The following is a 26,484-nucleotide window of genomic DNA, read 5'->3' as shown; positions in this document are numbered from 1 at the left end:
TCGTCTTATTTTCTATTTATTGCTTTAGGATCCCCCTTACTCTGGTAAATATGCACTTCATTGAAATAAAGTTAAAAAACCCAAAATAAATCAATAAAACTTTTCAGGCTGCTTTTTTTGATTTGGCCAACTTCTTGGTGCTGCATTTGTGTTTATGTGATTTCACTATCATAGATAATAATAGATTTTTAAACATTTGCTCGTTACGTGCTGCATCGCAATGCAACATAAAAATTATGTATTGGCACACCCCTACTGTTTAACTGAACTTTGCATACCTGCAGTTAACCTTTGCCTGGGCAGCAATACAAAATAATAATGTTTTGCAGCAGATCCCTTGCACTTGGTAAAAGACGAAATGGATTCTGTGGTAAAAATCACAGGCTCTGCAAAAATTGTTCAGTTATTCAGCTTATCGATGATTTTATGCTTCCAGCTGCTTGCACAAATGCACATAAAAATTATCCGGCACTGAACAGCACAGAAATGTGTTCAATTTCCCCACCTACACTAATTATTATATATTAGCATGCACACCTGACAAACACTAGTGTAATATGGTGGACTGCAGATGTCTCACTCACATGAACCACTGAAAAAAACCAGACAACTTTCTTCCAGGAAAAGGCACACGGCTCTATGGACAAAGTCAACGCAATGGTGATGCATCGTTAGTTGGCAGGATGTGGCGTGGCGGCAGGAGATTAGCTGCCTTGCCCAAAGGCAAGATCATGATTCTTGCCCACATTTTCCCAACGCAAAATCAAAACAGCATAGCTAAATATAGGTTTAAATGTCCTCTCAGATCTAGATCAACCGTTACATGGGGGTGCGGGGGCCGATGTACCCCGCCATTAACTCATCCTCCAAGAAGGTCAAGATCATTAAACAGAAGTAAGTTAAGGATATATTTCATATGGAATGGTTATATAGATCAGTGGTCCCCAACCACCGGGCCACAGCCCGGTACCGGTCCGTGGATTAATTGGTACCGGGCCGCAAAATAATAAAAAAAATTTTTTTTTTTAAATACAATAAAAAAAATTTTTTTATTAAATCAACATAAAAAACACAAGATACACTTACAATTAGTGCACCAACCCCCCAAAAAACCCTAATTTGCTCAAATGGGTTGTTTATTTCTGTTATTAATATTTCTGGTTCCTACATTATATATCAATATAGATCAATACAGTCTGCAGGGATACAGTTCATAAGCACATATGATTGTATTTTTTTAAGGCAAAAAATATATAAATAAAATACAAATAAAAATAAATCCCCCCCCCAGTGACAAAATGGTTGGGGACCACTGATATAGATGATTCTTTTATTAAACTAATTACCGTATTTTTCGGACTATAAGTCGCACCGGCCGAAAATGCACAATAAAGAAGGAAAAAAACAGATATACGTCGCACTGGAGTGTAAGTCGCATTTTTGGGGGAAATTTATTTGATAAAACCCAACACCAAGAATACACATTTGAAAGGCAATTTAAAATAAATAAAGTATAGTGAACAACAGGCTGAATAAGTGTACGCTATATGACGCATAAATAACCAACTGAGAACGTGCCTGGTATGTTAACGTAACATATTATGGTAAGAGTCATTCAAATAACTATAACATATAGAACATGCTAAACGTTTACCAAACAATCTGTCACTCCTAATCGCTAAATCCCATGAAATCTTCCTCCCGGTGACGCCTCTGGTATGTCTTTTCTTTCTGCTGGTCGATCGCCGTTCTCTGCTGCATATTTCACTACGTCCAGCTTGTAATCTGCAGTATATGATTTCCTTTTCGGTGCCATTTTTGTTCAGTCCTTCTCAGTTTTTATAAGTTACCGCCAATGTTGATGTGATCCATTTTAATAGCTACGGCAGTAGCATATAGCAGTTAGCATTCCATGACCCACAATGCACTTCTGCCATGACCCTCCCCCGCCGAATTCTTATTGGTTGATGTGTGAGTGACGATTGCTGACGTGTGTGTGACGATGGCTGCCATTTGCTTCGTCTCTTACGCGAATTAGATAAATAATATTATTTGATATTTTACGGTAATGTGTTAATAATTTCACACATAAGTCGCTCCGGAGTATAAGTCGCACCCACGGCCAAACTATGAAAAAAACTGCGACTTATAATCCGAAAAATACGGTAAATGGTCTTGTTTACATGGCAGCATGTCTCTTCAGATCACATTAACAATCTTGCATGAGGAGGAGAAAACCTCAACATTTGCATTTGGAAATAAGGGATACTGTCTGCTAAATAAGGGAAAAGTATGAACTTAAAGGCCTACTGAAACCCACTACTAGCGACCACGCAGTCTGATAGTTTATATATCAATGATGAAATCTTAACATTGCAACAACACATGCCAATACGGCCGGGTTAGCTTACTAAAGTGCAATTTTAAATTTCGCGCGAAATATCCTGCTGAAAACGTCTCGGTATGATGACGCCTGCGCGTGACGTCACGGATTGTAGAGGACATTTTGGGACAGCGTGGTGCCCAGCTATTAAGTCGTCTGTTTTCATCGCAAAATTCCACAGTATTCTGGACATCTGTGTTGGTGAATCTTTTGCAATTTGTTCAAAGAACAATGGAGACAGCAAAGAAGAAAGCTGTAGGTGGGAAGCGGTGTATTGCAGCAGGTGTTGTGCCGGATAACGCACCCCCGCCGTAGAATGCACCCCCTGACTGTTGTGCCGGATAACACAGCCGGTGTTTCATTGTTTACATTCCCGAAAGATGACAGTCAAGCTTTACCATTGGCCTGTGGAGAACTGGGACAACAGAGACTCTTACCAGGAGGACTTTGAGTTGGATACGCAGACGCGGTACCGTGAGTACGCATGCAGCTGTGGCTTCCAAACATTTGATCGCTTGCCCGTACGTGCGTGCCGCTATGTGCATGTCACTGACGTAACTTTGGGGACTTTGGGGAAATATATGTGCTGTATGAACTTTGGGGAGGTGAACGGTACTTTGGGCTGTGGGATTGAGTGTGTTGTGCAGGTGTTTGAGTTGTATTGGCGGGTTATATGGACGGGAGGGGGGAGGTGTTTGTTATGCGGGATGAATTTGTGGCATATTAAATATAAGCCTGGTTGTGTTGTGGCTAATAGAGTATATATATGTCTTGTGTTTATTTACTGTTTTAGTCATTCCCAGCTGAATATCAGGTCCCACCCGCCTCTCACAGCATCTTCCCTATCTGAATCGCTCCCACTGCCCTCTAGTCCTTCACTCTCACTTTCCTCATCCACAAATCTTTCATCCTCGCTCAAATTAATGGGGAAATCGTCGCTTTCTCGGTCCGAATCGCTCTCGCTGCTGGTGGCCATGATTGTCAACAATGTGCAGATGTGAGGAGCTCCACAACCTGTGACGTCACGCTACTCGTCTGCTACTTCCGGTACAGGCAAGGCTTTTTTATCAGCGACCAAAAGTTGCGAACTTTATCGTCGATGTTCTCTACTAAATCCTTTCAGCAAAAATATGGCAATATCGCGAAATGATCAAGTATGACACATAGAATGGACCTGCTATCCCCGTTTAAATAAGAAAATCGCATTTCAGTAGGCCTTTAAGGAAAAATACGTTTTTTTCTACCAGAATTTCCCCAGACTGCTTGCCTACGTAGTGTAGTGTAGTGTAGTTTACAGCCATACTTTTATCTCAAATGCCTCGCATACAGTATAGTATGTGTTACACCGATGTGGCCAAGTGTTGCCAAGTGGACCTGAAGCTTTGCTGCTTCAGCAGAACTGGAATTTTTTCCCCCACGACAGTTCTTGGGGGAAAATACGTTAAACAAATACACGAGAGGGCGCCGGGAAACTTGAGCAAAGTAATAACCTAACTTAGGTGTTCACATGCATTTTAAAAAGTTGCTTTTGGCCAAAGTCATGCAATAATAATAACGATGTAACAATAATAATGGTTTACATGGTGATTATCTTAATTAAATGTGCTGATAAAATAAAGGTAAAAACATATATTTTAATACAAAATTGTATATCTGAATCAAGCAATTTTATTACAGGTGACCTTGCTCATAGGGTTTTAAAAATGTTGTATGTTACAAATAGGTGTTTGCCTAGACCAGGGGTCGGCAACCCAAAATGTTGAAAGAGCCATATTGGACCAAAAATACAAAAACAAATCTGTCTGGAGCCGCAAAAAATTAAAAGCCATATTACGTACAGATAGTGTGTCATGAGATATACATTGAATTAAGAGGACTTAAAGGAAACTAAATGAGCTCAAATATACCTACAAATGAGGCCTAATGATGCAATATGTACATATAGCTAGCCTAAATAGCATGTTAGCATCGATTAGCTTGCAGTCATGCAGTGACCAAATATGCCTGATTAGCACTCCACACAAGTCAATAACATCAACAAAACTCACCTTTGTGCATTCACGCACAACGTTAAAAGTTTGGTGGACAAAATGAGACAGAAAAAGAAGTGGCATAAAACACGTCCTAGAAAGTCGGAGAAATGTTCCATGTAAACAAACTACGGTGAGTTCAAGGACTGCCAAAATTAGTAGGACAAAACGGCGCTCGCCAAATACTCGAATCAGTGAAGCATGTTTAATATAAACAGTGTGATTTCTAACAATTAGGGAGGTTTGTGTCATGTTTGTCCTCCTACAGAAACCATATTAAAACAAAAAATATATTTTTTTCCCCTCATCTTTTTCCATTTTTCATACATTTTTGAAAAAGCTCCGGAGAGCCACTAGGGCGGCGCTAAAGAGCCGCATGCGGCTCTAGAGCCGTTGGTTGCCGACCCCTGGCCTAGACGGTGCACGTTCGAGCTGCAATTCCGCCCTCTTTTTGGTCCGACCATGTAAACTTTACACCCCTCTAATACACACACAAAAGGATAATGTTATGATACAAAAGCAGTGTTTAGAAAAACGTATTTCACTCACTGGTTCAAAAGCAATATAGCAACCCCCATTGCAGTCATTTTTAAATCTTTTAATTCTTGAACATCTCTTTTGTGGATGTGCAGATGCCATGGGCATGTGCGTTTGCACGAAGGCCATGTTTGACAGCCGAACGGCATTCATCTAATTTCACCCAAAACGGCAATTTCTACTACCATATTTTCCGGACCATAGGGCGCACCGGATTATAAGGCGCACTGCCGATGAATGGTCTATTTTTGATTTTTTTTTTCATATAATAAGGCGCACCGGATTATAGGGCGTATTAAAGAAGTCTTTTTTTTTTTTTTTCTAAATTGAAAACACTTCCTTGTTGTCTACATAACCAACTCAGTGGCCTAGTGGTTAGAGTGTCCGCCCTGAGATCGGTAGGTCGTGAGTTCAAACCCCCGCCGAGTCATACCAAAGACTATAAAAATGGGACCCATTACCTCCCTGCCTGACACTCAGCATCAAGGGTTGGAATTGGGGGTTATATCACCAAAACTGATTCCCGGGCGTGGCCAAAGCTGCTGCTCATTGCTTTCCTCACCTCCCAGTGGATGATCAAGGGTGATGGGTCAAATGCAGAAAATAATTTCGCCACACCTTGTGTGTGTGTGACAATCATTGGTACTTTAACTTTAACATGTAATGGTCAAAATGTTGCATAGATTATGTTTTACAGATCATCTTTAAGCCTCTTTCTGACAGTCGCTTCCCGATGCACCGTTTTGTGGGCGTTCTTATTTACATGGCTCACCTTCGGCAGCGTCTTCTCCCCATCATCTTTGTTGTAGCGGTGTAGCGTGCAAGAACGGGAGTGGAAGAAATGTCAAAAGATGGAGCTAACTGTTTTAATGACATTCAGACTTTACTTAAATCAATAACGGAGCAGCATGTTCTCATCCGGAAACAACAACACCGGAAATGTGTCCCGTGAAAAAATGTCCGACCAGAACTCTGTAATAACTAAAGTTCCTTGGGTGAATAATGTAAACTAATTCACCGGTATGTTTTTGCGCTTTCATGGCGAGTTTAATGATATAAGTAAGAACTTTACACTACTTTATATTAGAAATGGCAACAGTGGAGAATGAATGTCCCATAACAAGAAGATAGAGAAAAAGAAGAAGCTTATCGACTACAGTGTCGGCACGGACCACAAAGGCGGACCTGAGCAATTTTTCAGGATTTATGCAGATCCCAACTACAGATCAGTAGGTACCAGAAGGTAAGAAAAGTTGCTTTTGCATAATATTGCGAAACAAAACGCCCGATAATATGTCTTACTTTAGTATTAATATGATGTGTGTAACACCATATTAATACTCGTGTGTTGAAGCACATCAAACGGTGCAGCCTACACGTATCTCTTATGTTTGACTGCCATCTACTGGCCACACTTATCATTACACCTTGTACCAAATAAAATTGCTTCGAGGTGGGTAAGCTAAACCAAACTTATTCCTTACATTAGGCGCACCGGGCTATAAAGCGCACTGTCGAGTTTTGAGAAAAAAAAAATATTTTAAGTGCGCCTTATAGTTCGGAAAATACGGTAAGTTCAACTTCTAATTGTGACAAATACAGCCATTATTTTGTTAATCTGTTCTTGTAAACCACTATTGAGGACATCCGCTGCTGCGGAACATTAGTGGGGTTCGCTGTCCGTCAATACCCACCTGCTTCGTCTGTGATGCGCACTAACGGGACTTGACTTGTGGAAGATGACAGCTTTGCCTTGCAGAACGACTACTTAATTTTTGTATTTGTAGCAAGCACCAACGCAGCTGTAACAACATCTGGCGATCTATGCATACACACTTCTCATTCATCTCCCCCTAACCACTTCCCTGCTTCTCCCACCTCCGTGTCAGGTCCTAGTTCAAACAGGCCCCAAAGAGAAACGTTTCGACTGCAACACTGCAACAGTCATTACACATGTAGTAGAAATCCGGGGTTTGCTTTGTGAGTGCATAAGGACGACAAAATGCAGTACATTTAGGGCCTGACTTACTAACGGTTTGCGTGTACTAAAACATGTGCAAACCTGATTACACATGCAAAGCTGATCTACTTTAAGGTGTGCAATCCATTTTGCGTTTCTGTCTTCATTAATAGTATGCAAAATATATGCTGCTCATCAAAACGCCCACAATACTGGGAGAAGATACCATGATTAGAACACACACAAGTATTTTAATCGGGAAAGTAGGACACAAATTTGTTGCCAGAAGTCATATGTGTGCTGCTATGGAAACAAATAAATGCGCGATCAGTCCTGGAAATGATTAAAACGTTTTAAATATGGTAAATATTAAACATATTTATACATATTGTTATGAATGTGTCTGTTACTATAATATAGGGTTGTAATGGTAAACGGTATAATGATGAACCACGGTAAAATTCCAGACGGTTAGTAATGTCATTAACATTTTTAATTACCGAAAAACCGTCATTTATCAATACATTTTAGGCAACACTGCTTACTTCCTGGAAACGGAAGCAACGCAGCACCCAGTGCATGCGCACTAGCACCGTTAGACTCGAGAAAAAATAGTGGCAACTACGCGGACTTTGCTCAAAAACTTTGCTCTCGAGATGTTCCCTCCCAGTAAACTGAGCCGATTGCTACGGTTCACTTGCTTCTACTTCCATGGAGTCTCGCCGTGCGTTTAAAAGCGCACTGCTGTAATTAGATGACGAAAGGTGTGGACAATATTGAAGACGGACACATTTGTCCCACAATAAAAGTATATCTTGGAGGAGAAAAATATTTGATTGTACAGTTTCATTTTGAATGTGCAACATCGCGTCTTTAGGTTGGCTGCTAGGACTGAGAGCTACCAAGCGATGTGTCAGGCGATGTGTAGGGAACATTGCCACAACTTGTTTATAAAGTCTTTAGTTTGTTTACTGGGATGCTCACTCGTCCTTCATTTAACTGCTAAAATGTTTTGTCATCTCATCGAATTAAATGCATGCTGTGTTGTCAGGGAGGGGTACAGATTGTGTATTAGATGTGTGAGGTATCATTCCTGTTTATTTTTGTTGGCCAAACTGTTGCACTGCACCACATGGAAAACGAATCTTGACTTTATCTTCATTGGCATAACTGCTTTGTGTTTTATACTGATATCAAAAAGTAAACAGCATGTTTTTTTTTACATTATTTGTTTTTTTTCATTTCACAAAGTTATTACTTTAAAAACCATTCATGGACATTAATGGGATGCTCACTCGTCCTTTAACTGCTAACTTTGCCAGTGTTCCCTGTCTTGAAATATATGGATAACGTTTATCTAAAGCCTTTTTATTAGACATTACAAATAACATGATGGCATTGCATTCACACCTCAACAGTGTTTTACCTAACATAATAAATAATTGTTAATAATGGGGATTTAAATATTGATAAAAATAATCTTGAATATTATTTCGTCCATAATCGTGCAGCCCTATATATGTAAGACTTGATCTAATACATGATCACTATTTTTTAGCTATATAGACATGCTATATAGTTAGGTACCATCGTGCACAATTTTCACATACATTTATTTATTCATGTTATTATTTAGTTTTTGCCATATTAATTTGTTTCTAATGCTTGTGTTGCTTTCATATGAACATTACATTTTCTACTTGAAGTACATACATGCATGCATACATTTTGAATGTGTTGTGTTTTTTAAATAAAATTTGGTTAAAAGATTTCAGTATTAAGTTTTTGAACATTTTGAGCACATTTAAAAATACCGCGATAATAATAACTGTGATAATTTTTGTCACAATACCATGATAAGAAATGTTCTTACCGTGACATCCCGACTACATCATACTGTATATAGACTTGCACTGTATTTATAATACAAACCCCGTTTCCATATGAGTTGGAAATTGTGTTAGATGCAAATATAAACGTAATACAATGATTTGCAAATCCTTTTCAACCCATATTCAATTGAATGCACTACAAAGACAAGATGTTCAAACTCATAAACTTTTTTTTTTTTTTTTTTGCAAATAATAATTAACTTAGAATTTCATGGCTGCAACACGTGCCAAAGTAGTTGGGAAAGGGCATGTTCACCACTGTGTTACATGGCCGTTCCTTTTAACAACACTCAGTAAACGTTTGGGAACTGAGGAGACACATTTTTGAAGCTTTTCAGGTGGAATTCTTTCCCATTCTTGCTTGATGTACAGCTTAAGTTGTTCAACAGTCCGGGGGTCTCCGTTGTGGTATTTTAGGCTTCATAATGCACCACACATTTTCAATGGGAGACAGGTCTGGACTACAGGCAGGCCAGTCTAGTACCCGCACTCTTTTACTATGAAGCCACGTTGATGTAACACGTGGCTTGGCATTGTCTTGCTGAAATAAGCAGGGGCGTCCATGGTAACGTTGCTTGGATGGCAACATATGTTGCTCCAAAACCTGTATGTACCTTTCAGCATTAATGGCGCCTTCACAGATGTGTAAGTTACCCATGTCTTGGGCACTAATACACCCCCATACCATCACAGATGCTGGCTTTTCAACTTTGCGCCTATAACAATCCGGATGGTTCTTTTCCTCTTTGGTCCGGAGGACACGACGTCCCCAGTTACCAAAAACAATTTGAAATGTGGACTCGTCAGACCACAGAACACTTTTCCACTTTGTATTAGTCCATCTTAGATGAGCTCTGGCCCAGCGAAGCCGACGGCGTTTCTGGGTGTTGTTGATAAATGGTTTTCGCCTTGCATAGTAGAAATTTAACTTGCACTTACAGATGTAGCGACCAACTGTAGTTACTGACAGTGTGTTTCTGAAGTGTTCCTGAGCCCATGTGGTGATATCCTTTACACACTGATGTCGCTTGTTGATGCAGTACAGCCTGAGGGATCGAAGGTCACAGGCTTAGCTGCTTACGTGCAGTGATTTCTCCAGATTCTCGGAACCCTTTGATGATATTACGGACCGTAGATGGTGAAAATCCTAAATTCCTTGCACTAGCTGGTTGAGAGAGGTTTTTGTTAAACTGTTCAACAATTTGCTCAAGCATTTGTTGACAAAGGGGTGACCCTCGCCCCATCCTTGTTTGTGAATGACTGAGCATTTCATGGAATCTACTTTTGTACCCAATCATGGCACCCACCTGTTCCCAATTTGCCTGTTCACCTGTGGGATGTTCCAAATAAGTGTTTGATGAGCATTCCTCAACTTTATCAGTATTTATTGCCACCTTTCCCAACTTCTTTGTCACGTGTAGCTGGCATCAAATTCTAAAGTTAATGATTATTTGCAACAAAAAATTTTTTTTATCAGTTTGAACAGCAAATATGTTGTCTTTGTAGCATATTCAACTGAATATGGGTTGAAAATGATTTGCAAATCATTGTATTCTGTTTATATTTACATCTAACACAAATTCCCAACTCATATTGAAACGGGGTTTGTACGTTGCTGGAGGGTTTTGAAGTTGTTTTAGAGAGTTTCGAAGGCTATAACGGTAACTCCCATTAGACTTAGACAAACTTTAATGATCCACAAGGGAAATGGTTGCACACAGTAGCTCAGTTACAAAGGATGGATAGTGTAAGGATGGAAGGATAATGCAGGTATAAAATAGACTAAAAATTTACCGTAGTAGCAATATTAAATATAACATATATGTAATATTTACATATGTGTACAATATATGATATATATTATGTTTATATCATATATACAATATACAACAATTACCATGTACAATATTACAGTATATGTAACAGCTGCAGCATAAAATAGAGAGTAGATCCAGCAGAAAATAGACATTATAGCCGCATCTTTAAAGCGTTTTTATCATCTTTAATATTGTAAAAAAACAAAAAACAAAGACGTGTGTGTTCTTGTCTCTCATAATGATTGTGAACGAGAGGAAAAATTACAAAAAAAGTGCAATTCCTCTTTAACGCTACACGCAAGCTGGTTGACCATTAAGTGAATTAAGCTGCAAAGAAGAAAAATAGATGTGACGTGAAATGCAACCAAGCAATAGTCACCATCTTTGCTACATAGCAGAAGATGAGGGACTAACTAGAGTGGTTGCAATTTACAATTAAAAACGACAGAAGAAATATTGTGCTATTTTTCATAGTCACCATCTTTGCTACATAGCAGAAGATGAGGGACTAACTAGAGTGGTTGCAATTTACAATTAAAAACGACAGAAGAAATATTGTGCTATTTTTCAGTAAGAGCACAATAAGAAATCGATTTGGGATATCATGACACTGTAAAATGTGTGCACTAAGGGCCCTATTCTCCCATGGGGCTAAGTGAAAAAAGCTGCATGATAGCGTAGATTCATTCGAGCCTCGCAGAATTCTCTCTTCAATTAAGTCAGTCACTGCACGCCTTCATCCAGGATGTGCACTTTGGGTGAAGCAATGCTGAAATGTGGCCCTTGCCTGTCAAATCTGGCCTTGCGCGTATTCTCCCATAGACTGAATTACTTTTGCTCCTACACACTTCTAAGGAAACATCCATTGAGATGAAGATAAAAAGACAAGAATAAACTATCAAAAATTAAAATGCACATCGTTTTCATGCATGCAAAGAAGAGAGTGTGACCACGGTGGAAGGCAACTGTACACATTGGCTACATTTGGACATTTTCGGGCTAACAGATGTTCAATGCGTGCAACAATTTTGACTGGACCTTGAGGTCATATAACTCTGCTAAAATTTGATAGAATATACATATATAATGTAGCGTCGATGTAAGCTACAAAGAGGACGGGGGGGATCATAAAGAATCTCTTTATTGAACAAATCAGCAAGAATGTGACAAGCAGAATAACTGAAAAATGTAATCAATTTTAATTTTAACAGTTAATGTCAATCTGTCACATGTACATTTCACATGCACACACGTGCACACACACGCACGCATACACACTCACACACACATTCACATACACGCACAAGTTCACATACACACACACACACATTCACACACACGCGCACATTTTCTTGTATTTCTTACCTTCTTGAGACTTCCGAAAAATGCCTACCTCTTAGGACCACCCTTTCTAGATATATAAAGATTTGTATTTACAACATTAATAATATATACATACTATGCAAATATAAAAAAGGTAAGCTTTATTTAATTTTTTTTTTTTGAATTTTTTGTCTGCAATTGTTTTTTAATCTTCATTATTTACTTCGAGTTATAACAGTATGTCTCTATATACATATTTATTTATACATTTTGGCCAAAGGGGGCGCATTTCAATTTCTTACACACACGTGTTACTGCATATGTTGGCCAGAGGGCGAGCACCTCAACTTTTTACACACACTTGTTATTTCATATGTTGACCAGAGGGGGAGCACTTTTAAAACCGACACACAGTCAATTTGAAAAATCCCTCCTTTTTGAGACCACCCTAATTTTGAAATATTTCACCACCAGGGGTGCAGATGAGACATTCTCTATTAGATGCAATGGTTTTCCGTATTGGGACCATGATTTATGTCCGAACTTGTTCACCGGTCCTCATATGGAGGGTACTTTTCCTTGTTGATGTCTCAAGAAGGGTAGAAATACAAGAACACGCACGCACGCACGCACGCACGCACGCACGCACGCACGCACACACACACACACACACACACACACACACACACACACACACACACACACACCTGTCAATGCAATACCACAGTACGCGTCATGGCTTCACAAACATAGCTAGGCTACTAAATAGAACTGTTAACATTACAAATAACATTAGAGTAGTTACACAACATTAGTGAACAAATGATGAATCTACGGAATATTATTCACATCTGTTCAAGAAAAAGACGCCGTTGAAGCATGCATACACACATTACAACACCATGACGACACACAGAGGCTACAACATCTAGCGTGACCTGGATGTAGGGCTTGAATGAACACTTGATGCATATAGTCACGGCAGTATGATGATTCTATGTGTCTACATTAAAACATTATTCTTCATACTGCATTAAAATATGCTACTTTTAAACTTTCATGCAGAGAGGGAAATCACAACTAAGTCAATTGACCAAAACTGTATTTATTAAAGTTATTAAGCGGTGGCACAAACATTCATGTCATTTTCAATACAGAAAGTGCAAGATTGTCAGAGACATTTTAAAACAAGCTATTAGTGCACTTTTGTGCATGATGTCACTAAGATGACTTATCAAAACAACACTAAATTAAAGTGCACTTTTTGTACAGAACGCCACTACAATAGTTTAAAAACATGATGTCACACAAGATATTTCAATAAGTGTCAATTAAAAATAAAGTTAAAGTTAACTGTCACACATTAATTGATGATTGTCACACACACACACTAGGTGTGGCGAGATTATTCTCTGCATTTGACCCATCACCCTTGATCACCCCCTGGGAGGTGAGGGGAGCAGTGGGCAGCAGCGGTGGCCGCGCCCGGGAATCATTTTTTGGTGATTTAACCCCCAATTCCAACCCTTGATGCTGAGTGCCAAGCAGGGAGGTAATGGGTCCCATTTTTATAGTCTTTGGTATGACTCGGCCGGGATTTGAACTCACAACCTACCGATCTCAGGGCGGACACTCTAACCACTAGGCCACTGAGTAGGTGAGCTGCATAATAGGAAATCAAATAGTGTTCGTCCTTCGCTATGTGGTAGGTTCCTGCGGACGTTATCTCCTTCTGTCGTGGACTCTTTTTTTCATACGTTCTGCATTTTGATGGTGTGGGCGTGTGGCACCGAACAAAGATGTTGACATGCGGAGTAAGCACTCTTGATTCTCTAGCGGGTGACTTTTCGAATGATGCTACATATGAGCAGTAATGCTACTTATTGTAGAAACACTTTTGCCCCACACTTGACAAAATACGGTTGTCTGTTTGACATATTCCCACTTGAAGCCAAACCACCGACAGACGATGGACCACCTGCTGTTTTTCTTGGGAATTAATTCTTCCTTCATTTGTTACCAGAGTCGCACCTTCTTTCTCTCGTATTACCAGTCGCACCACAGCTAACATTAGCCATGCTGCTACATCTATGCGCCGCGAGGGCGTATACGTATGTGACGTATGACGTGACAGTATGTGACGTGTGTAAGAAGGTGCGCTTGCTGTCTGAGAAGGACTAGAAAGAGTGGGAAGAGCCTGTCGTGTAATGACAGCAGCTAAAAGCAACTGCGTGAGAACGTATACTCGAATATCACGATATAGTCATTTTCTATATCGCACAGAGACAAACCCGCGATATATCGCCCAGCCCTACCTGGATGTATACTCTCTTTTCAAATTTAAAGTGTTATCTTTTTCACAGGTTTCGATGGCAATGATAACTCTTGGGAAAACTCCCATGTTCCAAAATGTTCACACAGCCAAAAGAAAGGCGCCATGGCAAAGTCCACATCATTAGTTATATGAATCACATGACTTCCCCTTCATTCACAACATGTGTGCGTGTGTCTCCTTTATGCAGGGTGAAATGTGCAGAACTTAAAGGGCAGAGACAAACACTGACAAGGACAGTTGCAACTAGGGATGATGTTTGATAAGAAATTATCGAGTTCGAGTCCATTATCGAATCCTCTTATCGAACCGATTCCTTATCGATTCTCTTATCGAATCCAGATAGGTTGTTGTACATGGGGACAAAAACACAATATTTGGTTTAACAAAAGCTCACTTTTATTTTATAAGAAAAAAATAAAATTAAATAAATAAATAAATAAATATTGACTGTTACCCCCCTAAAAAAATAAAATACATAAATATTAACTGTTGTTACCCAAAGTATATTAAGTGGGATTTTTCAGAAAAACAAATATATACAGTAACACAAAAACAACCTGTCTCTGTGATCACTATAGGTTAATAGCCATGCCTTGAGGCGTTTTTTCTGGTCCATTATTTTTGCTGCTTGTGTGACATCACAGGAAATTTCCTGTGATGTCCCACAGGGCATTTCTTGTGGGACGGGATTCGTTCCCAGGGATCCAAATAAAGAACCAACTATTTTTCTTTACTACAGTGGCCTCGATAACGGGAACCGGTTCTCAAAAAGGGATTCGAGTCCATGGAATCGGTTATTTTCTTATCGAACGGTTCTTTTCTTATCGAACAACCGGGAGAACCGGTTTCGAACATCATCCCTAGTTGCAACTAGGGCTGAAACGACGCGTCGACGTAGTCGACGTCATCGGTTACGTAAATACGTCGACGCCGTTTTTGTGCTTCGACGCGTCGCATATTTACGTCACACTACCGTCATGGCGGAGCGCAAAGCAGACGATGCGAGCGGTGCGAGCGAGGGGAAAAAAGCACGCCAAAAGTCGTCAAAAGTGTGGGAGTATTTCAATAAACGGCCTAAAAAGAAACGCTACTTTTACTCCGCTACTTTTATCTACATTCAGCTTGCTACTCGCTACTAATTTTTATCGATCTGTTAATGCACACTTTGTTTGTTTTGGTCTGTCAGACAGACCTTCAAAGTGCCTGCCTTACTGGTGACGTTTCACTCCGTTCCACCAATCAGATGCAGTCACTGGTGACGTTGGACCAATCAAACAGAGCCAGGCGGTCACATGACCTGACTTAAACAAGTTGAAAAACGTATTGGGGTGTTGCCATTTAGTGGTCAATTGTACGGAATATGTACTGTATTGTGCAATCTACTAATAAAAGTTTCAATCAATCAATCAAAAGTGTGAAGGAAAAAAGACTATTTTTTATTTCAACCGTATATCCCGTCAAAAGCCTAAAGACTGACTGCACAGTTCCTGTCTTCACAATAAAAGTGCCGCTCCATCGCGCCGCGCTTTCAAAATAAGAGTCTCCGAAAGCCAGCGCAAACAAGCTAGCAAGCTACGGAGTTTGCCGCCAATGTATTTCTTGTAAAGTGTATAAAAACGAATATGGAAGATGGACAAATAAGATACCAAAAACCAACCACTTTCATATGGTATTAGACAGAAATGAGGAACTTTTTTTCTCCTCCATTTGAAAACGTGGACGATATAAGCACTGCTGTCTGTTTACAATCAATGCAAGTCATCAGAATCAGGTAATACACCAACTTATATTCTTGTCTTCATGAAAGAAAGGAATCTATATGTGTTAAACATGCATGTATATTCATTAAAACACCTTTAACATGTAAACAAAAACGGCAAAATAAATAAATATAAATGATATACTGTATATATCAATGTATGTATATATATATGTGTATATATATATATGTGTGTGTGTGTATATATATATATATATATATATATATATGTGTGTGTCTGTGTGTGTATATATATATATGTATATATATATATGTGTGTGTGTGTGTGTGTGTGTGTGTGTGTGTGTGTGTGTGTGTGTGTATGTGTATGTATATATATATATATATATATATATATATATATATATATATATATATATGTGTATGTTACTCATCAGTTACTCAGTACTTGAGTAGTTTTTTCACAATATACTTTTTACTTTTACTTAAGTAAATATTTGGGTGACTACTCCTTACTTTTACTTGAGTAATAAATCTCTAAAGTAACAGTACTCTTACTTGAGTACAATTTCTGGCTACTCTACCCACCTCTGCTAATAATGTTGTTGTATGCACAACGGCTATAAATGAACATTTGAAAAGAAAACACCCGACAGCGTTCTTGACATCACCATCAACTAGTCAATCGTCCGCATGAGTATACGTTGTCATCATTACACAAAAACATGAATGTGTCATTTGTATCTGCGTTGTAAATTCATAAACTAAAGCACCGTTTCGCTCTGAGAGGAGCGTTTGGCGTGCCTGTTCAGTGTTTACAAAGACGCGCTCCTCTTTAACGCTAACGTTAATTAGTTGTGCAAATACCTTTTACAACATTAACAGTTACATATACTATGTACAAACGAACAATTAACTTTCACTTTAATCATACTATCATTGTTGTGTTATGAAGCAAAAGAAGCAATACTTTTACTTTTGTTGAAATGTTTACACTGTTGTTACAGAATATTTCGTTTTGCACTTTTTTGTATTGGATGTTTATCTTTATTTTTGCACATTTTAGCAAATAAGCAATACTTTTACTTTTGTTGAAATGTTTACACTGTTGTTATAGAATATTTCCGTTTTGCACTTTTTTGTATTGGATGTTTATCTTTATTTTTGCACATTTTAAAGCAAAATAAGCAATACTTTTACTTTTGAAATGCTTATACTATTGCAGAATATTAAGATTGCACTGGGTGTTTACTTTTATATTTGCACATTAAAAAGCAAATAAGCTACTTTTAATTTTGTTAAATGTTAAAAGTTTTAAATGTTTACATTGTTACAGAAAATTTTGTCATGTTGTTGTCAATGTTGACTGAGTGGCCATACTTTTTTTTTTGTAAATAAAAGCCATGCCTTTTGAAAAAACTGGCCTACATTTATTTTTTCATCTTCATTTTAAATAAAAAAAATAATCGGTAAAAGGAAAAATAATCTATAGATTAATCAAAAAAAATAATCTATAGATTAACCGATTAATCGAAAAAAATAATCTATAGATTAATCGATAGAAAAATAATCGTTAGCTGCAGCCTTAGTTGCAACCATGACATGAAAGCCTACAACGAGCTAAATTTCCAAAGTGTTTGAAAGGGAAACTGCATTATTTTGCCTATCATTCACAATCCTCCTGTGAGACAAATACATGTGTCTTTCTTTTCAATGCATTCTAACTTGTAAATAAACACTAGCAAGAGTTGGCAGCAGCTCATCGGCTCGTATGCCAATAGCTTCATAAGCTACCTCTCTGTCATCACAGCGCTGCTAAAAGTAGTTCCTCAGTGTTAGCTATCATAGTAACAATCCTGCTCATCTTTGTTTAATATACATGTCCATTCATCCATTTTCTACCGCTTGTCCCTTTTGGGGACGCAGGGGGTGCTGGAGCCTATCTCAGCTGCATTCGGGCGGAAGGCGGTGTACACCCTGGACAAGTCCCCACCTCATCGCAGGGCCAACACAGATAGACAGACAACATTCACACTCACATTCATACACTAGGGCCAATTTCAACATGTAAATGATAAAAATACATAAGTTCTGTTAAGCCATTAATGGTAGCATTAGCTCGCCAGATAAATGATTTTTTGGTGTACTGTCTTGGTTATTGTACATTGTGTGTAACAAAGTAGTCGGTTTTCCTGCGTATCATACCACAGAATGGAGTGCCCAAACAAAAAATCAAAATGTGTAGGTGACTCAGTTTCAGTGCTTTTTTATGAGGTACAACTGCAAATAATCCACCAATGGATCAATCAAAGTTGTAACAGCATTTTTGAAGGAACACAGTTGAATTCAAGAAAAAAGTTGTAGCAAAGTATGAACTTTGCTACAACTTTCCCCACTCCCTATTTGCTAACATGAGTCTTCAATGAAGTAAAAACAATGTTAAATGTGGATTTATCCATTTAATCAGTCCTTTATAGGGTTGTACGGTATACCGGTATTACGGTAGTATAGTACCGCGCGATACTAATGAATCATATTCGGTACTATACCGACTCTCAAAAGTAACGGTCCAAGTACAGGAGCGTATCTCGTCGATACTACTATGTACATCGATATTTTGTTGCATCACAAAATCTTTTTTTTTTAATATATTTATATTACGTTTATAAACTCAGGTAATTCGTTCCTGGACACATGAGGACTTTGGATATGACCAATGTATGATCCCGTAACAACTTGGTATCGGATTGATACCCAAATTGGTGGTATCATCCAAAACTAATGTAAAGTATCCAAACACAGTGGTTCTTAACCTTGTTGGAGGTACCGAACCCCACCAGTTTCATATGCGCATTCACCGAACCCTTCTTTAGTGAAAAATAAAATGTTTTTTTATTTCAAATTCAAGAAAAAGTTATGGTATATGTTTTTTTTACTGGTGCACAAAATGAACCGTGCATGAACAGCACCTTGTTCAAAGAACAAAACCAACACAGTGCATGAACTCACAACAAATTACACACCTTACACACATTACAATGAATTGATTAGCGTGGACCCCGACTTAAACAAGTTGAAAAACTTATTCGGGTGTTACCATTTAGTGGTCAATTGTACGGAATGTGTACTGTACTGTGTAAACTGTACTGTTTCATATAATGTATTCTCTTCCTTTGCAATTTTCTAGTAAAAGTTTCAATCGATCAATCAAACAAACAACCTGCAAATCTGATGGAAAATTAGAGGGGACATTGTTTGGGGGTATCCATAATACGCCGATAGGGAGAAGTTTTTATTTACACGATAAGTCGGATGTGTCTTTACCTCCGTGACGGAGGCTCCGCCGAACCCCTGAAGCCAACTCACCGAACCCCTGGGGTTCGATCGAACCCAGGTTAAGAACCACTGTATTACATTTTAACAGAAGTGTCGATAGAACATGTTAAAAGAGAAAGTAAGCAGATATTAACAGTGAATGAACAAGTAGATTAATAATTCATTTTCTACCACTTGTCCTCAATAATGTTGACAAAATAATAGAAAGGAAAATGACACAATATGTTACTGCATACGTCAGCAGCTAAATTAGGAGCCTTTGTTTGTTTACTTACTACTAAGAGACAAGTTGTCTCGTATGTTCACTATTTTGTTTAAGGACAAATTTGCAAAAAGAAACATATGTTTAATGTACCGTAAGATTTTTTGTTAAAATAAAGCCAATACTGCCATTTTTTGTGGTCCCCTTTATTTAGAAAGGTATCGAAAAGTATCAAAATAAATTGGTATCGCAACAAGACTAGTCCTTTATATGTATTTCGCATTGTTTTCTGCATGTAAAACTATATTTATTCTCTATGAAGTTGTTTATGTTTCTTTTCAAAAAAAGAGGAGAAATATAATCTTAGAGAAAAATTGTATTTACAACATTTTTATGCATGTACAACACTTAAGACCTTCAGTATATCTGTATGTGGAATTAAATTATGGAATGGATTAAGCAAAGCAATCAAACAATGTACTAATATGATCCACTTCAAGAAACTCTTCAAACTTAAAGTGTTTACAAAGTACAAAGAAGAACCATGATAAACATTCTGAATGTATTTCATGCATCCATTCTTTCATTCTCCAAATAATCTTACTTATCTCATTATATGAAATATGACTTACCGGGTACTTCACCAATTATTATTTATTTATTTATTTTTATTGTGATTACTTATGGAGTATATTGTGAATAAATTGAGAACAGGAAGTGAACAAAAGTTTTAGCAACTGTTATGTAACAGAAAAGGGGTATGACTAAATAAGCTCTGCTTCTTCCTACTCCATGTTGAAAAGAGAAACTGGAAATTGTGATGTATCATGTTGTGTGCTTGCATGTTTGAAATAAACTCAAACTCAACTGAACTCAACTCAATGTTTAAGTTTGTTTAAATCACCAAAATGATTCCCGAGCGTGGCCAACGCTGCTGCTCACTGCTCTCCTCACCTCCCAGGGGGTGGAACAAGGGGAAGGGTCAAATGCAGAGAGTAATTTCACCACACCTAGTGTGTGTGTGACTATCAGTGGTACTTTAACTTTAACTTTACATTTCAAGTTTGTGGAACAAATTATTAAATTTAAATATTTCTTGTGTGAAAAATTGCTTTGGTATGACGCTTTTCGGAACGGATTACTAAACCGATTGTCCAGAATAGGGCAGCAAGGCTGGTTCTGGGTTGTTCACTAAGAACCAATGTGAACCAAATGCATGCTTCTCTTTCCTGGCTAACAGTGCAGAACAGGTTGTCAGCTAATACTCTAATATTGTTCAAATCAGTAACCGGTAGTAAAACTCCTGCTTTTCTCATGGCCCAAATAGTTCACAGTAGCACTATACATACGGTAATTATAATACCAGGGCGTCTAGTGAGGGGCATTTTGTACTCCCTCATCCCAGGAAGAATGCTTTGCGGAAATCTTTTATTTATAGACCTGTATCGCTCTGGAATAACCTGCCTCCAATTCTCACCGGCATTGAAAGTAAACAGATTTTTAAAAAGAAAGTAATATGTTATATGAGTCTTTAAATTAGTTTGCTTGTTGTTTGGTTTTGTATTGTGTAGTTATATTTATATGGTAAGTATTATTCTGTGACTGTAAATTGTTTGCTTGTTTTCTTATTGATGCTTTTATTTTTTCTGTATTGTGTAGATCAGGGGTCGGGAACATTTTTGGCTGAGAGAGCCAGGAAAGCCAAATATTTTAAAATGTATTTCCGTGAGAGCCATATAATATTTTATAACACTGAATACAACTAAATGCGTGCCTTTTTAAGTAAGACCAACATTTTTAGAGTATAATAAGCCTCTCATTCTTTTTAATAACATTGTTTTTCTGAAGCTAACCAATAATAAATCAAATACTTTAATACATTAATGCTACTTCTTGAACAGTTGCGGTAGAAAAACGGATGGATGGATTAAAATGCATGGGAATGTTTTATATTTTGAACGTTATTTTTAACACTGTGATTACCAGCGGAATTATTCATTACTTATCGTGTTAAGCAATGTCAGCTAAGATTTATCGGAGAGCCAGACGCAGTCATCAAAAGAGCTGCATCTGACTCGAGAGCCATAGGTTCCCTACCTTAGACTTAGACAAGACTTAGACTTAGACAAACTTTAATGATCCACAAGGGAAATTGTTCAACACAGTAGCTCAGTTACAATGATGGAAAGTTTAAGGAGGGAAAGGACAATGCAGGTATAAATAGACTAATATAGCGATAAAAATACAACATATATACGAATAACATATATACGAATATACCCCTGGTGTAGGTATAATTAGTGTAATTATAATTACAAATAGAGATGATAAATGCGTTAAAATGTAATATCGGAAATTATCGGTATCGGTTTTTTTATTATTATCGGTATCGTTTTTTTTAAATCAACATAAAAACACAAAATACACTTACAATTCGTGCACCAACCCAAAAAACCTCCCTCCCCCATTTACACTCATTCACACAAAAGGGTTGTTTCTTTCTCTTATTAATATTCTGGTTCCTACATTATATATCAATATATATCAATACAGTCTGCAAGGGATACAGTCCGTAAGCACACATGATTGTGCGTGCTGCTGGTCCACTAATAGTACTAACCTTTAACAGTTAATTTGACTAATTTTCATTAATTACTAGTTTCAATGTAACTGTGTTTATATTGTTTTACTTTCTTTTTTATTCATGATTTTTTTTTATATCTTATTTTATTTTATAATGTTTTTTTAAAAGTACCTTATCTTCACCATACCTGGTTATCCAAATTAGGCATAATAATGTGTTAATTCCACGACTGTATATATCGGTTGATATCGGTATTGGTTGATATCGGTAATTAAAGAGTTGGACAATATCGGAATATCGGATATCGGCAAAAAGCCATTATCGGACATCCCTAATTACAAACGTATATGCTTTTACTTGTAATTGTATTGAGTTTGTGGACCCCAGGAAGACTAGTGGGTTGTTGTGGCAACCAGCTAATGGGGATCCTTAATAAAAAATAAAAATAAAATCAAAATCAAACCGATGTACCAGTGTAATGGATTTTGGACAGTACTAGCTTGTCAAAATGTGCACACTCAGGATTCCATCCGAGACAGCCTGAGTTATCACATACTGTACTTCTCTTCCATGTTTTGGCTTCAAATAAACGTGGACACATTATTCGGGTGCCGATATTCTGCAGCTTTCTTGCAACCATCCCGCATCGACAACTAAAGCTCCCGGGGCTTGCTAGAGACTGCGGCTGAGCCTTAACTCACGCACAATGACGTGCGCTGTGTTCGACCCCCCACTCACTGGACCAGGAGCATCCCACATTTTCCGTGCGACACGCACACGCGTGGGGCTGTGTGGAGGAATGCAACGCGCACTGATGCATCAACCTGCAGAACGGGGCGATGCAACAAAACAAAAAAATCCCCTCACACACGGGAAATAACGCCGGTTGCGAACCTGGCAGAGATCGTGACTCGAAACACGAGGAAATGCATTAGCCAGGTATCCAAAGAAAGGGAAGGGGGTCGGTGTAGCCGAAACCCAAAGATCGCGTCTGCTTCCCGGCTGAAAAGATCACCGAACCGCCACGGAAGCGTGCATCTTTTTTCAGGTTCTCGTTATAAGCATGCTTTTATATCATTATTATTACATTTTCTTAAATGTCTTTAGCGGCACTAATAGCATGCAATTGATTTTTCCCACAGTCTAAATGTTACGTGAATACACCTTTGTCACATTTTTCAAAGACCCTCGCTAGCGTTAACGCGGCACCACCATTGTTAATAACAACAACATTAATGATGATAAAAATAAAAAAAAGCCACCAATCCCAGCACTCACTTCCGAAGCTGCTCCCGCATTGTCGCCCGCCGGTCAGGCAGAACCGAGCCGATGTCCCCCGAAATCCCTTCCGCGGTCTGACTCGGCGTCTTCACGAGCACCAGGACAACCGTGCTGGAGCTTGTCCGTGCTTTGCAGGGGCTGACTCCCGAGTCAAGTCACACACGGTTACAACAAGGGCCGATTCCGCTCCACCGTTTTCAAAATAAAAGTTTGGTTCGAAGCAGAAATCTAATTACCCAGTTGCAATTGGCACACACAGGGATGATGTAAATATAGCCTATTAGTGGCATGATGTTAATAATAACATTATATTTAGACAAGGTTCCACCACAAAGGGCCTTTTTCAAATTCTCAAGTGCATTTTAATTTTGCTTGGGTTTCTCTGCTTTTCTCTAGCTAAAATGAGAAACAGCCCGATATTCTTATGTAATAATTTCAGCGCATACTACTAAGCCGATCCAATGCAGCGAGACCGGATGAAGCATTTATTTTGACAAAAACGTCCAACTTCTGGTCGAGCTCGCTTTTCAGCCCGACTGCTTGACGCCACTGAGGAGGAACTCCCCATCCCCCATTCTGCTGTTTGCTTAAGGAAAGCAGCTGAGACGCTCCCAAAAAGCTTGCAGGTCTTTCCAGGGAAGGGAAGAGAGAAATAAATAAGTAAATAAATGCACGAAAGAAAGAATAAAATGGAACAAAGCCTTAGAGTAAAATAATGAGATTTAGAGTAAAATAATGAGATGTGTTGAAAAAGAAAAGTTTGGGAAAATACACCAGCACCAAAATCCTGTTATTTATTGGCCAAGTATGAACAGTCACTTTCTTTATCTTTTTGTTGTGTGAATATGCTTCAATATATTTCTCACCAATGACCCCTGTTTTTGTTTTTTCATGACTATTTCATTCCAAATTCTATTCTATTCCAAGAAATGTAACTTTTGACATGTAAAGTAAATAATTAAAGAAATGCTCCTAAGAAATGCTAAAAGCTCGACCTGTAATTAATGTTCATAACAACACCTAAGTCAAATTGTGGACAAAAATGAAACAAATAAACTAATCAAGTGTGGGCAGGGGGAGCTAGAGGCACTTTGTGCAAGACCACTTTGGCTAAACCCCATAACTTCTCAGCACATTTTTTAGCCAATCATCATTTTTGCTACTCTAATTTGTCCTTGAGCAGCTGGGACTGTCTCACACTGTGATTCTCAAACTGTAGTACGTGGGCTCTATCTAGTGGTACGCCAAACAATGACTTAATTAAAAATTTAAACACTGTGTTACTGTTCAAACTGTGTGTAATGTTACAGTGGCCAAAAATATTAAATATACTAATAAATCAGCGCTGTCCAAATTACGGCCAAGAGTGGCCCGCCGGCATCTGAGACATCCAGAGTTTAATAAAGAATCTGGGTCGGAGCTTAATTTTTAGATATGTGAGCACCTAATTGCTGCATTTCTATCGCCATCTGGTGGTGAGTGTTAGCATAACTGGTCAATGAACAAGAAATGAACTTTGATGTATTAAGAGCGCACCAAATAAACTGCAAATTACACAGAAAGTCAACACACATGGTCACACAACAGAACCCAATCACTTTGTGAATTATATAAAACATGTCCAACCACATACATTATTTAAATGACATTCATTATTTAAATAACTATCTCCACCGGCACAGCGACACTAAGTTCCTGGGGGTGCAGATAAATGACACTATAACCTGGTCCCTACACACCGGAGCTCTTGTAAAAAGAGCTCAGCAGCGCATGCACTTTTTGCGTCGGATGAAAAGAGCACAGCTCCCTCCCCCCATTCTCAGCACATTCTACAGAGGCACTATAGAGAGCATGCTGACCAACAGCATCTCTGTCCGGACTGGAGCCTGCAATGCCTCAGATTGGAAGTCTCTCCAGAGAGTGGTGAGGACGGCGGAAAAGATCATCAGGACTCCTCTTCCTCCTATCCAGGAGATCACAAAAAGCCGCTGCCTGACCAGGGCTCAGAAAATCTGCAAAGACTCCTCCCACCCCCACCAAGGACTGTTTTCAGTGCTGGACTCTAGAAAGAGGTTCCGCAGCCTCCGAAGCAGAACCTCCAGGTTCTGTAACAGCTTCTTCCCTCAGGCCGTAAGACTCTTGAACGCATCATAATTAAATTATCCCCTCAACTCCCCCCAAAATGGATTAACTCGCTGGAATAAAAAAGACAATATAACATACATCCATAAACGTAGACGCGTGTGAAAAAGTGCAATATATTTATCTGTACAGTAATCTATTTATTTATTTATATATATTTATATATATTTATTTATTTTATATATATATTTATATATTATTTATATATATTTATTTATTTATATATGCACCTTATTGCTTTTTTATCCTGTACTACCATGAGCTTATGTAACGAAATTTCGTTCTTATCTGTGCTGTAAAGTTCAAATTTGAATGACAATAAAAAGGAAGTCTAAGTCTAAGTCTAAAGTTACAGCCATTTAAATCCACAACAGTGCCTAATGGGAAACATGCAAAACACTCTCCAGACTTCAACATGTTTGGCTCATTTTAGCAGCTTGATATTTTTGATTGATTACAAAACTTTAAGGAGGTTGTCACGTAAGTAAACAAGGTAGAAGGCATACTCTTAATATTTAATGTTTTATTGTTAATACTTCATATTGTAGTGTCATCAGGGTCTTTATATATGTATGCAACTGTATTATATTACATATATACATACACATATATATGTATATATACACACATATACCGTATTTTTCGGAGTATAAGTCGCTCCGGAGTATAAGTCGCACCGGCCGAAAATGCATAATAAAGAAGGAAAAAAACATATATAAGTCGCACTGGAGTATAAGTCGAATTTTTTGGGGAAATGTATTTGATAAAACCCAACACCAAGAATAGACATTTGAAAGGCAATTTAAAATAAATAAAGAATAGTGAACAACAGGCTGAATAAGTGTACGTTATATGACGCATAAATAACCAACTGAGAACATGCCTGGTATGTTAACGTAACATATTATGGTAAGAGTCATTCAAATAACTATAACATATAGA

General features: G+C 38.2%; 1 protein-coding gene across 3 annotated transcripts in view; it reads right to left on the bottom strand.

Annotated features, from left to right (window-relative positions):
• Positions 1 to 26,484, bottom strand: part of dmd (dystrophin) — a 586,555-nt gene that overhangs the window by 62,438 nt on the left and 497,633 nt on the right. Inside the window, exon 1 of one of the 3 annotated variants that reach the window (XM_061978059.1) lies at positions 23,398 to 23,560. The exons of the other annotated variants lie outside the window; for them this stretch is intronic. Within the exon in view, the coding sequence (XP_061834043.1) occupies positions 23,398 to 23,417 (20 nt within the window). The 5' untranslated portion in view covers positions 23,418 to 23,560. Of the gene's footprint in view, positions 1 to 23,397; positions 23,561 to 26,484 lie in introns of those variants that run through there. 3 annotated transcript variants of the gene reach the window in all.

Source organism: Nerophis lumbriciformis, linkage group LG01 (assembly GCF_033978685.3).
Source record: "Nerophis lumbriciformis linkage group LG01, RoL_Nlum_v2.1, whole genome shotgun sequence".
Lineage (NCBI taxonomy): Eukaryota > Metazoa > Chordata > Actinopteri > Syngnathiformes > Syngnathidae > Nerophis > Nerophis lumbriciformis.
Note: the sequence above shows the minus strand (reverse complement) of the source record. Positions and strands in the feature narration are given on the sequence as shown.